Raw genomic sequence first — 16,510 nt, forward strand, 5'->3', positions numbered from 1 at the left:
CCTTGGTGGTAACAGCAGTAAATTGCTTCTCCATTTATAGTAACCTTACTAGAATCTATATTTATATTTCATTCCATTGATTTATTTCATTTCCAACAAAAATGCAATTGCAATAAGATATTTAAATACAAATAATCATACAAAACCAGTGCAATTTTGCTAATTACGAAAATATAGTGAACTGAAATACACTAGATACAATTGCAACTTTTATGACAGTAATACCAAATCAGAATTGTTGGAAATAGAGGGGGCTGCAAAAAAGCAGGGCTTATAGTTTGCAGTCTTCTAATAAACAATATGCCACTCCCATTTCTGTGCTAACCTACCTTTAAGGGAGCCTACATTAGGTGTGGGAAGGCACAGAGATCTTTGGATTTCATCCTAGTATTCAAGAATTACCCTGCATTTCACCAAGAGTTCTATTTATACACTGCTGTAACATATCTTAATGTTGTTCTCATATTTTACAAGTCTTTTCACAGATGACATGATTTATCATGGAAACATTGAAGGTATAGGCTAGGAGCCTTTGCTGTTGTAATGTATTACTAAATTTATTGCTTTGTCATAACAGAAACAGAAGCAAACATGTGTTTCATAATAATCACACTGTCACAGATACATAGCTTTTCTTTCATAAAACTGGAGAGTATTTTTTTGTGGGCATTTACATTTGCAATTACAAATGTTATGTATAGAATCATTGAAATGAGATTTGTTTTGTAGTTTCAATGTGTTTTGGTTTAACATTGAATTGATTGATTGATACAGTGCACACATTTGCACACTTTTGTCTTCTCCTTCTTTAAGCTACAGGTAGTGTTCTGCAAGACTGCATCCTTATAATCTGGGGGATTTGACAATATGGAATTTACATTACATGAAGAGAATAAGAGTATGCAGGGGCCAGGACAAAACAAAGAAAGCTTGTCATTTGCATGAAGTTTCTGTATTTTGTATAAATTGTTCACAATTTGAGGATTAATTGTGGGAAATACCACATTGCATAAGTTGCAGTAGAGTGTACACCGTGATCTTTGGATGGATAATCACCACGGAGTGTACACAATATGAAATCTGGATGGAAAATCGCCATTAGAGTGTACCCAGTGTGAAGACTGGATGTAAAATCGCCACAGAGTGCTCACATGTGATGACTGTATGGAAAATCACCACAGATTGTACAGAGTGTGATGTGAAGACATTTGTATGGAGAGCTCACTGAGTGAAAGATACCACAGTGTGCAGAGAGGTTACTGTGTGAAAGATAACAGTGTGGCAGTATGTGTCACTGTATGAAATATACCACAGGGTGGCAGGAGAATTTACTGCATAAAAAATACAGTGTGACAGTACAGGTCACTGTGTGAAAGATACCACAGTGTGACAGAAGTCACTGTGCAAAAGATACCATAGTGTGATATCAAAGTCACAGTATGAAAGATACCACAATGTGTTTCCACATTGTTACCACAGTGTGAAATAAACATCCACCACAATGTGGCAAGCAATGAGTACCACACTGAAGCCACAGTGTGGTCACAGTGTGATTCATAGTGTAGTCACACTGTGTCCACTGTGTGGTTCACAGTATTAAACTAGAAATGTCGCTATGACGACTGATGCCTCCGCCATAATGCATGATTCTCCCAATAGGCGTATAGTACAATGTCTTCACAATGTGTGATCCATGACAGTTTCACATAACTGGCAAAATATTGAAATGACAGGTTTGTCAGAAATGTCTTGAACTGGGTTTGCTATAATTTTCTAAGAGTGCAGGTACACATATTTGGGGAATTTTGGGAAAGTTTATGCAATGAGTAATTTCCAAGGTACGAAGAAAGAGTGTGATGACGGTACAAAATAGATTTTTTTTTTTTTTTTTGGGGGGGGGGCATTGAAACCTGGCCTTTGACCCTTAACCTTTGACCTTCTGGCTGGAAATTTCCCGGAGAATCTCCATTAGGTAATGCATGTATTAAGTTTTGAAACTAATAATGCAAGCATTGCATTATATACTAGTATATGAGGGAAATAGTAAAATTTTGAGGAGTTGACCTTGACCTTTGACCCCTGACTATTGACCCATGACCCCTAAATTCCCTAGATAATCCCTGCCAGACAGTACCTGCATATGTACCAAGTTCCACGAAGATACATTGAAGCATTTGAGAGAAAAGTAATATTGCAACATTTTCACCTAACCTTTGACCTTTTGACCTTTGACCTTATGACATGAAACTCTCTCTGGAGAATCTTTACGCAGTAGTACATGTCCACACCAAGTTTCAAGAAAATACCTTCGGGCATTGCATAGATATGGGGGAAATTGCAACATTTGTAGCATTTGACCTTGACCTTTTGACCTTTGACCTCTTCCCAATGTCACTAAAATCTACTCAACTAATTGTCCCATCATACATCATCCTTGGACCAAGTTTGGTGAAAGCTGCTTCATCCAGTTTTGAGTTATCACGTAAACAGATAAATTTTAGGATTTGACCTTGATCTTTGACCTTTGACCTCTGTCCGATTTCACTGAAAAACTAATCAAGTAATTGTCCCATCATACATCATCCTCCAACAAAGTTTGGTGAAATTTGCTCCATCCAGTCTTGAGTTATCGCGTAAACGGATACAATTTCATGATTTGACCTTGACCTTTGACCTTTGACCTTCAGCCGATTTCACCAAAAATCTCATCAAATAATTGCCCCATCATACTTCATACTTGGACCAAGTCTGGTAAAATTTCAGTAAATATTACTCAAGTTATCGCGTAAACGAAAGCGGACGGATGGACTTACGGACGTACGTACGGACGTACGTACGGACGGACGGACAACCCGAAAACATAATGCCTCCGGCACCACTTCGTGGCGGAGGCATAAAAAATGTTCTAATTTACCACATGAATTTAACACCTGGAATGACTGTGTGAAAACAGTGTGTTTCACACTGTGGTGAATATGTGTTAGGCCTACGCTATGTGTTTTTGCCAGTAGGGTACTCTGAGTTTGGAAAGTGCATAAATCATCTACACAGCGACCGACATGGTCAGTGTAAGACGTACACTTCCACATGAGTTCAAAAGACATTGCCAACACGTGTGAACTTATATTGACCCTCCTTTTTAAATTAAATTGAATTGAATTGAATTAAACTAGATTAAATGAAATGAAATCAAATTGAAATTGAGTGAAATGAAATCAAATTATATTAAAATTGAATGAAATGAAATGAAATGAAATGAAATTCAATCCAATTCATTTCATTTCCAAAAATCTAAAAAAAAAAAAAAAAAAGGCGATTAAATTTTACATCCCAGGATCAAGGCAAATGAAATATAGGCTTCACACCTAAAGAGGGGAATCAACATAGGCTTTAGACCAGCCTTTCAAGGTTAATCACCAAGAAACATTTTCAGTTAATCATACACGTATGACAAAATACACATCACAAAGACTTGAACAGAAGACACTACAAGGTACAAAACTAGCAAAATCCAATAAACAAGGCAAGTTAGTATAATGTGATAATCTATTTGTATATACATGATAATTTGATGTAAAAAATCATATGAAGCAGAAAAATTATTGAATTAGGAGATGTATTTTATATTTTTCTTGAAAAAAAAAGTCAGACTGCTTGTACACTTATAAACCAACCATTAGGTAAAGTACTCCATAAAAACGGACCAGCACAATAGTTGTCTTGAATGATTATATCTCTAATTTTGATGAAATTGCCTAGTATTGCATGTATTTCCAACATGAGTATTAAAGAGTGAAACAGTTGGCGGGAAATTTTGGCAAGATATCACTTCATGGCTGATTCTTTCATGGCTGATATTCTTGTTTGAAAACAAAACAGACAAAACAAACAAAAAGAAGAATAGCTTCAAGACGACATCATAGGACACTCAAAGTGAATGATGGCTTTAAGTAGTTGAGCCCTTTAGAGATTCTAAAGATCATTTCTTTTCAGGACAAACTTCAAGACACCATGATAAAGTTGTCTTTTCAATACTGTCACATTCTATTGCAAACCTTTCACAACAAAACATCTTGCCTAGCAAGAGGCAACTTTGATTGCCTCTGGTAATCCCTGAGACATTGGTAGGCATACTGTTGTTTGTCGTTGTCGTGTTGTTGTTGTTTTGAATAAAATCACTTATGCTGTTTTGAAGGAAATCACTTATGTTCTGTTATTGTTATCTGTTTGTACCTCTTGTGTGTGTGTGTAACGCTGGTGGAAGGCGCATTTCCACTTTCGCATTGTGGACAATAAAGCAATCAATTCAATTCAATTCAATTCAATTCTTCATTGCAGTAGCGGAATGTCATACCTTTCCACTTTGTATATGTCACTGGTGATCCATCTGCCCAACTCTCCATGGAGCCTTCCACTTCAGAGTCAGTCAATCCAATCCAAACTACGGCCCACGCCTTCATGTCTTAAAGACAAAACATGAAACTTGTGAACGTGATATAAGTCTTCAGGTTTTCTGTCCTGTGTGTGCTTGTAATACATGTACATTTGTATAGGGAAAAACACCAAGAAACAGACTGAGCACAATACACTTGCCTTGTAGCAGCTACAAAATGAATGTTGATATTAAAAACAAGAGACCCGCGGGTCTAGCGCTCACCTGAGTATCGCAAGTTCACCTTTCACGCAGTCACTAATCTAAATTATTCACAGCTCTACCAAAATTTGACCAGGCATTCTCAAGTAGAAGATGAAAAAGTACAATAAGGGCCCAAATTTTTTAAGATTCCTTAATTTGGGGGGATTGGGGCCCCCTGGGGCCCTCTAGGTGGGGCATGGTGCCCATTTTGAGATTGAGATCCTGACCCCCTAGGGATACTACCTGCCAAGTTTGACGAAAATCCATCATGAGATTTTCAGGAAGAAGATGAAAATGTACAATTCAGGCCCCCATTTGGACCTTCCCAACCCCCCCCCCCCCCCCTGCCCCAAGAGGGGCACCCTGGATCTGCTATGAACAAACTTGAAACTACAGTCATTAATGTACTCACTCATAGTATTATCATAGCTCTATAACTTCTGATTATAGAGAAGATTTTTAAAGATTCCTTCATTTTGGGGGTTTGGGCCCCCTGGGGGCCCCCTGGGTGGGGCATGGTGCCCACTTTAACAAATTGAGATCCTAACCCCCTAGGGATACTACCTGCCAAGTTTGACGAAAATCCATCATGAGATTTTCAGGAAGAAGATGAAAATGTACAATTCAGGCCCCCATTTGGACCTTCCCAACCCCCCCCCCCCTGCCCCAAGAGGGGCACCCTGGATCTGCTATGAACAAACTTGAAACTACAGTCATTAATGTACTCACTCATAGTATTATCATAGCTCTATAACTTCTGATTATAGAGAAGATTTTTAAAGATTCCTTCATTTTGGGGGTTTGGGCCCCCTGGGGGCCCCCTGGGTGGGGCATGGTGCCCACTTTAACAAATTGAGATCCTAACCCCCTAGGGATGCTACCTGCCAAGTTTGGTGAAAATGGGTCATGGGGTTCTCAAGAAGAAGATGGAAATGTACAATTTAGGCCCCATTAGGACCCCTCCCCACCCCCTCCCCTGGGTCCCAAGGGGGGGGGGCACCCATGATTCTGCCATGAACAAACTTGAAACTACAGTCATCAATGTACTAACTCATAGTATTAACTTAGCTCTATCACTTCCGGTTCTAGAGAAGAAGATTTTTACAGATTCCTTAATTTGGGGGGGGGGGGGTTGGGGCCCCCTGGGGGCCCCCTGGGTGGGGCATGGTGCCCATTTTAACAAATTGAGTTTCTAACCCCCTAGGGATGCTACCTGCCAAGTTTGATGAAAATTGGTCATGGGGTTTTCAAGAAGAAGATGAAAATGTAAAAAGTTTATATACGCACGACGGACGACGCACGACGCACGACGGACACCGGACGAAGGGCGATCGCAATAGCTCACTTGAGCCTTTGGCTCAGGTGAGCTAAAAAAACAAATACACAAACTGGAGCAGTCAGACACAAAATTACACATTGCAACAAAGCTGATAGACCTCGACATACTACACCGCATAGGCAACCCTGCATCACACACACATACACGCAAATTTTTTTTTTTTTTTATAATATTCTTTTATTTGAGTTTCATTCAATGTGAAATCCATATTAACAATAAAATTAATACATCCACCAACAAAAGAAGAAAGCAGCTGTATTCTTCTTTCTTGTGCTGCTAAATCATTTTTCAAACATACAGTACAATATATTTGATTCTTTTTACCAAATCATACCCTGTTTTTATAAGGGAAATGACATAAAAATCTACATAATTCTCAGAAAAAGCTATTTTGATCAGCCTAATCAAGCCAATCCGAATGTGCCTTATCACTCACACACCAACTAAGAAATGTGTGCTACTCAATCACTTTTTCATTTAACTTCTTTTTTTTTTTCTTTTTTTTTTTTTGGCAGAGCACGCACTATATACATAAATATATCAGATAAAGTATAACTCTTAAAGGGAAAAAAAATCTTGATCAACTTGATCAGATTGCTCAATATCCACTTCATTATATAAATTCTCTTACACTCTTTTGAGAATACAGCAGTTCCTAAAACATATAAAAAAAGCATTCTTTACTTAACCGAACAAAACTCATCATTTTTTTTTCCATCTAACCTATCAACCACCCCTCCCCCCCCCCCCCCCCCCCCCGTACAAGCACAAAATAACCATATGTGTATATCATCAAAACAAACCATATTCCTGCCTGACCCCTTAACCATTATTCTACCATTGCCTAACTACATCTACCTAACCCTAACCATCCCCACCTATTTCCCCGCTAACCATTACTCTACTCTAACCTAACTACATCTACCTATAACCCTAACCATCCCCACCTATTTCCCCACTAACATACCCCCCCCCCCCCCCCCCCCGTAGCCTTCCCTCAACACACACACACACCCATATATGCACTAGACATCAACCAAAACAACAACAACATACCCACCAGTGCGCACTCACAAACACCAACATTTGCACGCCAAATCACACTACATACTTGTGGTATCTTGGTTACCTGTTTCTTTGACAGTTAAACACACACCAAATTAAAACCGAAGCTAACTAAACATTTTACATGGGGGAAAAAAAAAAAAGTGACCAGCATAATGCTGATACATATACCAATTCCTAAACATTAATACGGCTAAAACCTAAACTGACCATACATCTGACTCTATGAAAGTTTCAACTGCTCCCATTTTTGCAAATGAAAACCGAGCTTACCTGCTTTAACCGCAACGTTCTTTTCCTCCTCAATAAAATCCAGAACAAATTTCTTTATCTTTTCCCTCTTGGGTAACTTATTTTGTTCTCTTGACCGAAATATTACAATTTTCATCAAAATTATCAAGGCATTCACGCATTTGATTTGATTTGAACTACCTCGTAAACCTAAAAAAATATCTCTCCATTCTAATTCTTCTAACTCAACTAAATCATAAAACTCAATAAGAAACTGCCATATCGGCTTTACTTTCACACAATCAAAAAATATATGTGAATAAGTTTCCCTTTCCAATTGACAAAAAGAACAAAGATTATCATTCACAAAACCAAACTTAAACAAATGTTCCCTTGTATATATCACCCCGTGTAACAACTTAAACTGAAATTCCCTATGTTTACTAAGTAAAGTCGTGCTTCTAGGTCTAAGAAATAAATTTCTAATTTCCTTATCACTGCAATCATACTTCACTTCACCATATCTTATTTCCAGAGTATACAATTCTTGTAAAGCTGTAACAAAATACTCATACACTATTTTTGATTTAATATTTTGAAATTCTAATATCTTACCAAAAATCTTCACCTGTATATCATAATTTAATACATCAATTTGCTGAAACCTTACACTCCCTGTGGACTCTTTCCACTTTTCTGGAAGAACATTACAAATATCATTTATCTTAAATATACCATTTCCCATAATACCTAAATTTCGAAAATACCCAACGGGTTTAATAAAACCTCCTTGTAAAATATGATGTACATTATAAACACCTTTTTCATATAAATCACAATCAAAAATACTCTTCCCTTTTATACATACTTTTCTATTATTAAATATAACTGGATTCATCACTTCATCTTCAAAATTCCTACATTTATCCATTTCCTGCCATACCTTAACCATTTCTAAATAAAAAGGTGGAACTGGATTTGTCAATGTCAATCTAGACCATTCATAGTCACATAAAAATAAGAACCTTCCTCTTACTGATCGAAAACTAAAATCAAAATACATTTTCCACCCAGATTTCTTCTCACCATACAATAAACGTTTCAGCCACATAATACGTTGCGTTTTGACAAACAACTTAAAATTTATCATTCGCAGTCCCCCATTAACATAATCTTGATACATAATATTCCTTTTTACCCGGTCTTTACCATTCCACAAAAATTCAAAAATCATCTTATCCAATTCAGGAAATATCCATTGAGTAACAACTATGAGTGATGAAACATAATTTAACCTTGATAATGCATAAGTTTTCAACAAATGAATTTTTCCCATGAGTGTTAAATCACGCTGTTTCCACCATCCTAACAACTTTTTTATTCTACTCAATATTTCTTTAAAATTGATCTCATTCATCCCCCTCACATCTCTTACAAAATTCACCCCCAAAATTTTAACTGCATCAACATATTTTCCAGATACAGATAATACAGGTTTCTCTGTATCCTTACCCATCCACAAAAAATTAAATTTTTCTTTATTTACAATTAAACCGCTTATTTTCCTGAATTCATCAAAAATATACTGTAACCTATTTAAAGATTTTATGTCCTTTATAAACAACGAAATATCATCCGCATATAAAATTTGCTTTATTTCATTTCCCCCAAAACATATTCCTTTTACAGTGTTATCTTTCCTTACTACTTGTGCCAGTGTTTCAATTACTAATAAAAACAAATACGGAGACAGGGGATCACCTTGCCTAACCCCTCTCTTGATTTTGAAATAACCAGTAGAGTGCCCTCCATTCATAACACAACTGCTAATATCCTTATAAAGCACCTTAACCCAGGAACAAAACGATTCACCGAAACCAAACCTATGTAAGACCCGAAATAAAAATTCATGTGCAACTGAATCAAACGCTTTTTCGAAATCCACTGTGACCAAAAACCCACTTGTATAGTGCAAAGAATGAAATAACATATCATCTACTAATCTTACCGCTTCTCCTATATTCCTATTCTTTATGTACCCAACTTGATCAAAATGAATAATCTCTCCCAAAACTTCTTTAATTCTATTTGATAAGACCTTAGATAATATCTTATAATCTACATTCAAAAGTGTAATTGGTCTATAATTTTTGATGTATAGTACATCCCTATTTTCTTTTTCTAATAAAGTAATAACACCTTGCTTTTCTGATATTGATAAAGCCCCTTCATCATATGCCTCATTCAGAGCATCTACCATCATTTGCCCCAGAACCGACCAGAAAGTGAGATAAAACTCCACTGTGAAACCATCGTTTCCAGGAGCTTTATTACCTTTCATTTCTTTTATAACCATAAAACATTCATTTATATTAACTTTCCCTTCACAACTTTCTCTACTCTCTTCACTTAATTTCGGAATATCATCAAAAAATACACAATTTATATCATAGATATTTTCATCATTATTAGAATACAACTTTTCATAAAATAACCTAATTACTTTCATTATTCCATTTACATCCTTTATCAACTGTTCTTTATTATCATATATTTCCTTAATAACACTTTTCTTTTTATTAGATTTCAACAATTGTTCAAAATACTGTGTTTTTGTTTCTCCTTCTTCAAACCATTCAGCCCTAGACCGAACTCTCAAACCTTGTCGAGAATACTCATATATTTTTCGTAACTCCGATTTCTTCTCCTCTATATCATCTACTACCGCATTGCTGGATGAAACTAATATCTGGTTCTCTAATTCCTCAATATTTCTTTCTAACTCCTCTATTCTACTTCTTCTCAATTTTGCTTTATCTTTAGAATAACTTATAATATATCCCCTCATTTTCATTTTCATAAAATCCCATAACAATCGTTTACCCTGAATACTCAAACTCAATTCTTCCCTTAATCTAATTATTTCATTACTAAATTTTTCAACAAATTCTCTATCCATACATAAACTGTTATTAAATTTCCAGTATGACTTACCATAACAAAATATATCTACCAACTGTTCAACCTGTAACAAAACACCAGAGTGATCAGGCGTTATTGACGTTATTATTTCACACTTTTTCACAGAGTGTTGTAAACTAGAAGAACAAAACCAGTAATCTAAATGGCTTTGAATAACAGGCCATTTTTGTCTAAACGTAAATTGTTGTTTATTCAGATTTCTCTTTCTCCATATATCTATCAAATTATATTTATTCAAAAAATCTTCAAATTTTTCATTAAAAACAGTTTTCAACACCTTCCTTGGTCCCATATAATCTAAACTTCCATTCATTATCAAATTAAAATCCCCTCCTATAAAAAACAATTGATTAGGATTATACAACCTAGATACACTAATATCTAATTTCTGCAAAAACTCCACTTGCATTCTCTCTTTATCTCTTGTAGGGAAATAACAATTTCCCATTACCAAAATAACCCCTTGCATATCACCTTTGAAAATAACATATCTTCCATTATCATCTATTACCACTTTTTCAATCTTTAATTTTAAATGTGAAGATATCAACGTTAATACACCCTGACTATGATTTGATCCATGACTGAAAAACATAGGTCCATCCCAATCTAACTTCCATATATCTTCCACCTCCCGTGTACTATATGTTTCTTGTAATAAAATTATATCACTCCCTTTACTTTTACACCATTCAAAAATATTCTTCCTTTTCAACTTATCTCTTATTCCTCTTACATTTAAAGACATAAATGTACAAGAAGACAGACTATTCATATACTACATCACATATCCCAAGAATTCTAACAACCTTATTCCCAACAGATAATTCAATCACACCCCAAACATACCCACAAAAAACTTTCTTTCCCAGGACATTTCTTCCCAACTGATTACACAGACAGGAAATTGCAAAGTGCGAACTTGCGCTGACTGAAAATAACTCCTTAAAATGGAAACAGGCAACCCTACCACGACTTGACATCCCATAACATTCACGCTCACAACACCTCAAGCACACAACACTCATCTCACACCCTTCACTCCTAGAATTAATCCCCTTTCCCTCCCTCCTATTGCAGCCTAACTTATCCCAATATCTAATTCGGTAACAAAAACCTGATACCCATGTGCTACATATACCTACCCTGTACATAACTTCAAACACTACAAAAATAAAAATAAACCTCCATACCAAAACAACTAACCCACTTTCCATACCATAAGGAGATGATTGAAAGCGGCCCTCCACCAAAGCCATACGAAAAAAGAAGAAGAAGAAGAAGAAAAAAAAAAAGAGTTTCTGCAAAGTCTGCGTACTCTACACACATAACTTAACAGTAATTTCTTACCCGACATACATGCACTGATTTGAACCGGGTAGATAATAAGATTTGAACCGGGTAGATAATAAGATAAAATTTGAACCGGGTAGATAATAAGATAAAATTTAAAAAAAAAAAAAAAAAAAATACACAAATACACACACACACACACACACACACACACACAAAATCCCACACAAGATATTGAAACTTAGGTCAGAATGGGAAAGTAAAGGTTGTCTGATGTTGACTATACACCTAAGGGTATGTTTATCAACTCTCCTCTGGCACAGAATTAAGGTACACAACAACTTTGAGGGTGTTTTGGGCATTTGATAAATGCAAAACTGTTTTGATAATTGGGTTAGAAATGCGTTCCTAAAATGCGGAAAAAGTGCAATCACGAACACATTTGAGCCAGAAACTTTCTGTATAGTTGATAAACGCGAAGTTCATTGTGACCCGCCACAACAAAAGGATCCTAAAGTCGCTGACGGGTGAGCTGAGAAAATCGAGTTTGAAGTCAGATCACCAAAATCTGTCAAAACTTTCGGATTTCTGTTTTTAACATAATTTTGTAGTCTAATGTATCTTCTATCACCTGCCGAAATTTCGAAGCTAAATGATCAAAGGAAAGGCTTGAAAATAGCATTTTTTCTTGGCCATGCTCGGCTCACCCGTCAGCGACTTTAGGAACCTTTTGTTGAAGCGGGTCACAATTGTTTTGAAACGTGTTTCCAGCTCGTAAACCCACTCCAATCACTACCAACTACACATCTCCCCTCCTTGGGTCAAACTGCGCAATGGAGCTGTGCAGAGGCAAGGCCTCCCAATCAACTCATGACAGAGGTGAAAAATGCAACAATTTGAGAAACGTGATCTGAACATGAGAAAGTTGTTAGACGCAGCCTAACTCATTGAGATCTGATGTTGTTAATCCACTGTGAAGTGATAGAAAGCCCATCAAAAAGGAAAGTCAATTTTGCGGCAAAGGGCTTTGTAGTAATAGGGGTGTATTGAAATACAGACTCATACCTCCATGTGTGCAGATCAAAGAAGGGAATGTGAACACCATAGCAACTATTTTGAACGGTCTACCCATATTATTCTCAAAATTGGCATGTTCACATTCCATTCAAGACTATACTTATTTCAATTCATTGCTGTTCCTGCTCACGTTTTGAGGGCAAAAACTAATCATGTTTATTTTCATGAAACCTAATGGCTAAACCATAAAGAATACAGCTGCACAAACACTGTAAAGAGCCTCACTGTTACATAATTCTGTTCTAAAGCTTCTGCTGAAGATGGAGGAAGAATTACTGTGTCAGGAAATATCAAACAGCAGAGTCAACCATGTTGACTTATGACTCAAAACATTCATGACCAAAACTACTGTTATTACCAGCCTGTGCAAGATTTTGTGGGTTTTGTGATGCATGGTCACAGCTAACTCTGGAGATTGCAAATTGTTTGACACTTCTCTAAAAATCTGTTGAGTACTCTGTTGAGCAAGGATAGATGTAAAGCAACTTAAATTAGAACATTACATATCTTTACTTCCAACTTAAAAAAGGCACAAATGATAAAATTTTAAGACAAAGTGATCATAACAAGTGTTATCTTGAGCCCTGCTTCTCAACCAGTGGGCCGCGAAGCACTCTCAGGTGGTCCACAATGTCGACCAAAAATAAAGAAATATTTGTATTCTAGCTTATTGAACCTAAAAAAACAAACAAACAAACAAACAAACTTATACGAGCCAAAGTGGGCATTGTGTTAAAAAAGGTTGAGAATTCAACCCTGATCTAAATAGTATGAATACCAGTAACCATAATGCTTGAGAGTCAGGAAATCAGAAACAGTATTAACAAAACCTATAAGGGGATGGGGAAGTGGTGCAATGTTTTTCCTGATTTTTGTTGTAACCTTGTATTAAGAAATTTTCAAGTGTACATTCAAAGATATTGAACATGAATATTTCACAAAACTGCAAATAGAGTTTAAGCCAGCCCAAGCTATTTTCCCACCTCAAGCAAAAAGATTTGTGCAACATAAAGAATACCGTTCTCCTTTTTATTTTGAAAACCTACTGAAAATTACTGAACACGCCTGATATTTGTGACATCACTGAATGAACTCAGAAAGCAAAAGCCCACTACATCCTACAGACAATGCACAGATTCAAAGGTGTAGCTGTTTTCACAGGAGCATTGTATTGATATATAGCCAGGATAAATGCCATACAAATGCAAAGTGACTCTAACACTTTTCTGTGTCATTTGAATGATCTGCTTTAAAAACATCATCAGTATAACGACAATCTATCAAATAAAAGGTAATATTTTATATCTTTCATGCACTTGCTCAACCCAAACACTTTGGCCAAAGTCATGGTTAGCATTTGCTTGGCCTTATAGATACTATATGAGTTACGCATTCAGCACACAGCCACACTGGGTGGTTTGACCTGTTCCTTCTATATATTCACCATTGTTAGGCAGTCTTTTCAAACTTGAAGTGTGCCATTCTTTCAAAGAATATCATAATTAGCCTAATTTGAAGTGATTCAACCTCTTCTTCAGTAGCAATGAATACACTTATGATACTGTAAAAGTGGAAATTTTCGCGCATTTCGCGCAACCACACACTAGCGCGAAAATAAAAGCGCGCAAATATTTTTGCTTGCCATATGTTCCACCAGTTGCTGTCTTGATCGCGCGGAATTAAGAACACGCGAAACTCTTCTTACTCCGCCGATCGCGAAAAATTAGTTGCACAAAAATATCCACTTTTACAGTATTTGTTTTAGCTACAACACATTGTCTGCTGCTGTTAGATTGGTCCATTTTATGTCAGAAAAAAAATTTCGCTGAATTTTCCCGAATTCATACGGTGTGTTTTCATTACCGCAGACATTGATCGTATGAATTTTCTCCTCAGATTATCTTACAGCACATATGTCCTGTATAACACAGCTACGATCATTTGATGGTTTTAAATGCGTGTACTCGTCTAAAAAGTGAAAAAATATCACAAACATAGAGATGTACACACAGGAAAAAAAATAAAATCTTACCTCCTACGAAGTTATTCTCCAGTTCAGAATGTATGCTTGTCAGATCACCCTCTCGACCACGGCAATCATTCAATGCATCCGTGAAAACTACGGGAGTATCGATGAGAAAGAAGCAGGACTCCCCCGTTGGTTCATACGCCCAGTTGGCAGGACATCTCTTCATACCTGAGTGTTCCCGTAGCCATTGGAGGAAAAATAAGACCAAAACCAACGTAAAACAAAACATTGTCGGCATCATAATGATAATGCAGAACTCAGTCTGAAGAGATCTTATAAAACTCCAAACAAAATCCTTTCCTTTCTACTGGTTTTGAGTTACAATTATGATAAATTACTCCATATAGTGAACTAAGACCCCCTTTAAATTGGTGATGGTTCATTATTCTGAAAGTTTGTTATTCTGAAACACACAAACTCCCTATACTCAGAGGTTTGTTCATCCAAAAATGAAAAAGGGCTTGTTAATGTGAACATTTGTGGCATCATTCTGAAGGTTTATTCCCATAATGAAATACATTTCCTTATCTAAAGGTTTGTTGATCTGAAAATGAAATAAGGGTTGTCATTCGGAAGGTTCGCTATTCCATGGGTTCAATATTCCAAATACAGTCAAACCTGTCTACAGCGGCCACCCAAGGGAAACGACAAAAGTGGCCGTTATAGACAGGTGGCTGCTATAGACAGGTTTTCCAACTTTGTGTGCATTGCCTACGTGTACATGTATCATCGTTGTATACATCTACCTTGTGTAAGTACTTACACATACATACGTATGTGTGTACGTATCTGCACAGAGCTATCAAGTCTCACGCATTCTGCGTGAGACTCAAGCATTTAGGGGCCATCTCACGATCTCACGCATGGCACCCATTTTTCTCACGCATCGGGCGAAGTCTGCAACTTGGGCCTATAATAACAATCATAGCTCAAAAGATTAAAGTGATAGTTGCAATTGAAGGTATACAGTCAACCTCACGCAAGTCGACATAATCTGGACTGAGCAAAACACGTCGACTTACGCGAAAGTCAACTTACGCGCAAGTCGACATTTTGTCGACTTATAAATGAAAACTAATTTCCCCTGTAGAGGGTAAGATTTGGATCATGATGCGGATTGCTACCCAGATCTTACTCCTTTTACCGCCAAAACATGCCTACTGACATCAGCAACAATAATGTTTGAGTTCATGCATAAATCTCACGCGGGTTAGTAACGACAACGCACAATTCCAAAATCTCTAGAGAGATTTTGAGAGAGCGGGATCGGAAACCTGGGCCCGTTTCTAGACACTTTACGTTTTAAACTTGATTTGAAATATCAAACGCAAATTCCCCAAATTGCATTAAACTTTGCGATTTAAATTCAAGTGTCTTGTTGCGAAGATATGCGTGTGATTTCGTATGATTCTGTCGAGATAATTTTTCAGTGCCGACTGAGTTGAAATATGTGTGATTTTTCTTCCCTAAGTCGCCATATTTGTTTTGCTTAATAAATTTATATTGCCATGACTCTGAAAATGAATTGAATGAATTGAATTGAAATGAATTGAATTTGCAACATTACCGCTCTGTATTGCGCGGGCCCGTCTGAAATAAAAAGAAGAAAAGTTTGTTCATCCGAAAACGACATCTTTCGGACTACTAACCTTTGTAAAAACAAACCTCTTTCCATTGTCGGACTAATTTAACTTTGGACTGAGATTTAAACCTCCGGCATAGCGAACTGTAACAATAATTTGTTACATGTACCATTTTTTCATTGACATTTCGTGAAGCAGCATGCGTTTCAGTAGTTTGAAACGTATAAATGTTGCGATGTCTTTCCCCTGCTAGTGCAGACTAAGTTCGGTCACAG

At 36.7% G+C, this 16,510-nt stretch overlaps 1 protein-coding gene across 1 annotated transcript in view; it reads right to left on the reverse strand.

The window, feature by feature from the left end:
• LOC140233046 (polycystin-1-like protein 2) overlaps positions 1-16,510 on the reverse strand; it is a 72,176-nt gene that overhangs the window by 50,676 nt on the left and 4,990 nt on the right. Inside the window, exons 2-3 of the mRNA XM_072313155.1 lie at positions 14,656-14,820; positions 4,355-4,462 (exon numbers count right to left, since the gene is read on the reverse strand). Of these exons, the coding sequence (XP_072169256.1) occupies positions 4,355-4,462; positions 14,656-14,820 (273 nt within the window). The remainder of the gene's footprint in view (positions 1-4,354; positions 4,463-14,655; positions 14,821-16,510) is intronic.

The sequence above is a fragment of the Diadema setosum genome, chromosome 9, assembly GCF_964275005.1.
Source record: "Diadema setosum chromosome 9, eeDiaSeto1, whole genome shotgun sequence".
NCBI classification, from domain to species: domain Eukaryota; kingdom Metazoa; phylum Echinodermata; class Echinoidea; order Diadematoida; family Diadematidae; genus Diadema; species Diadema setosum.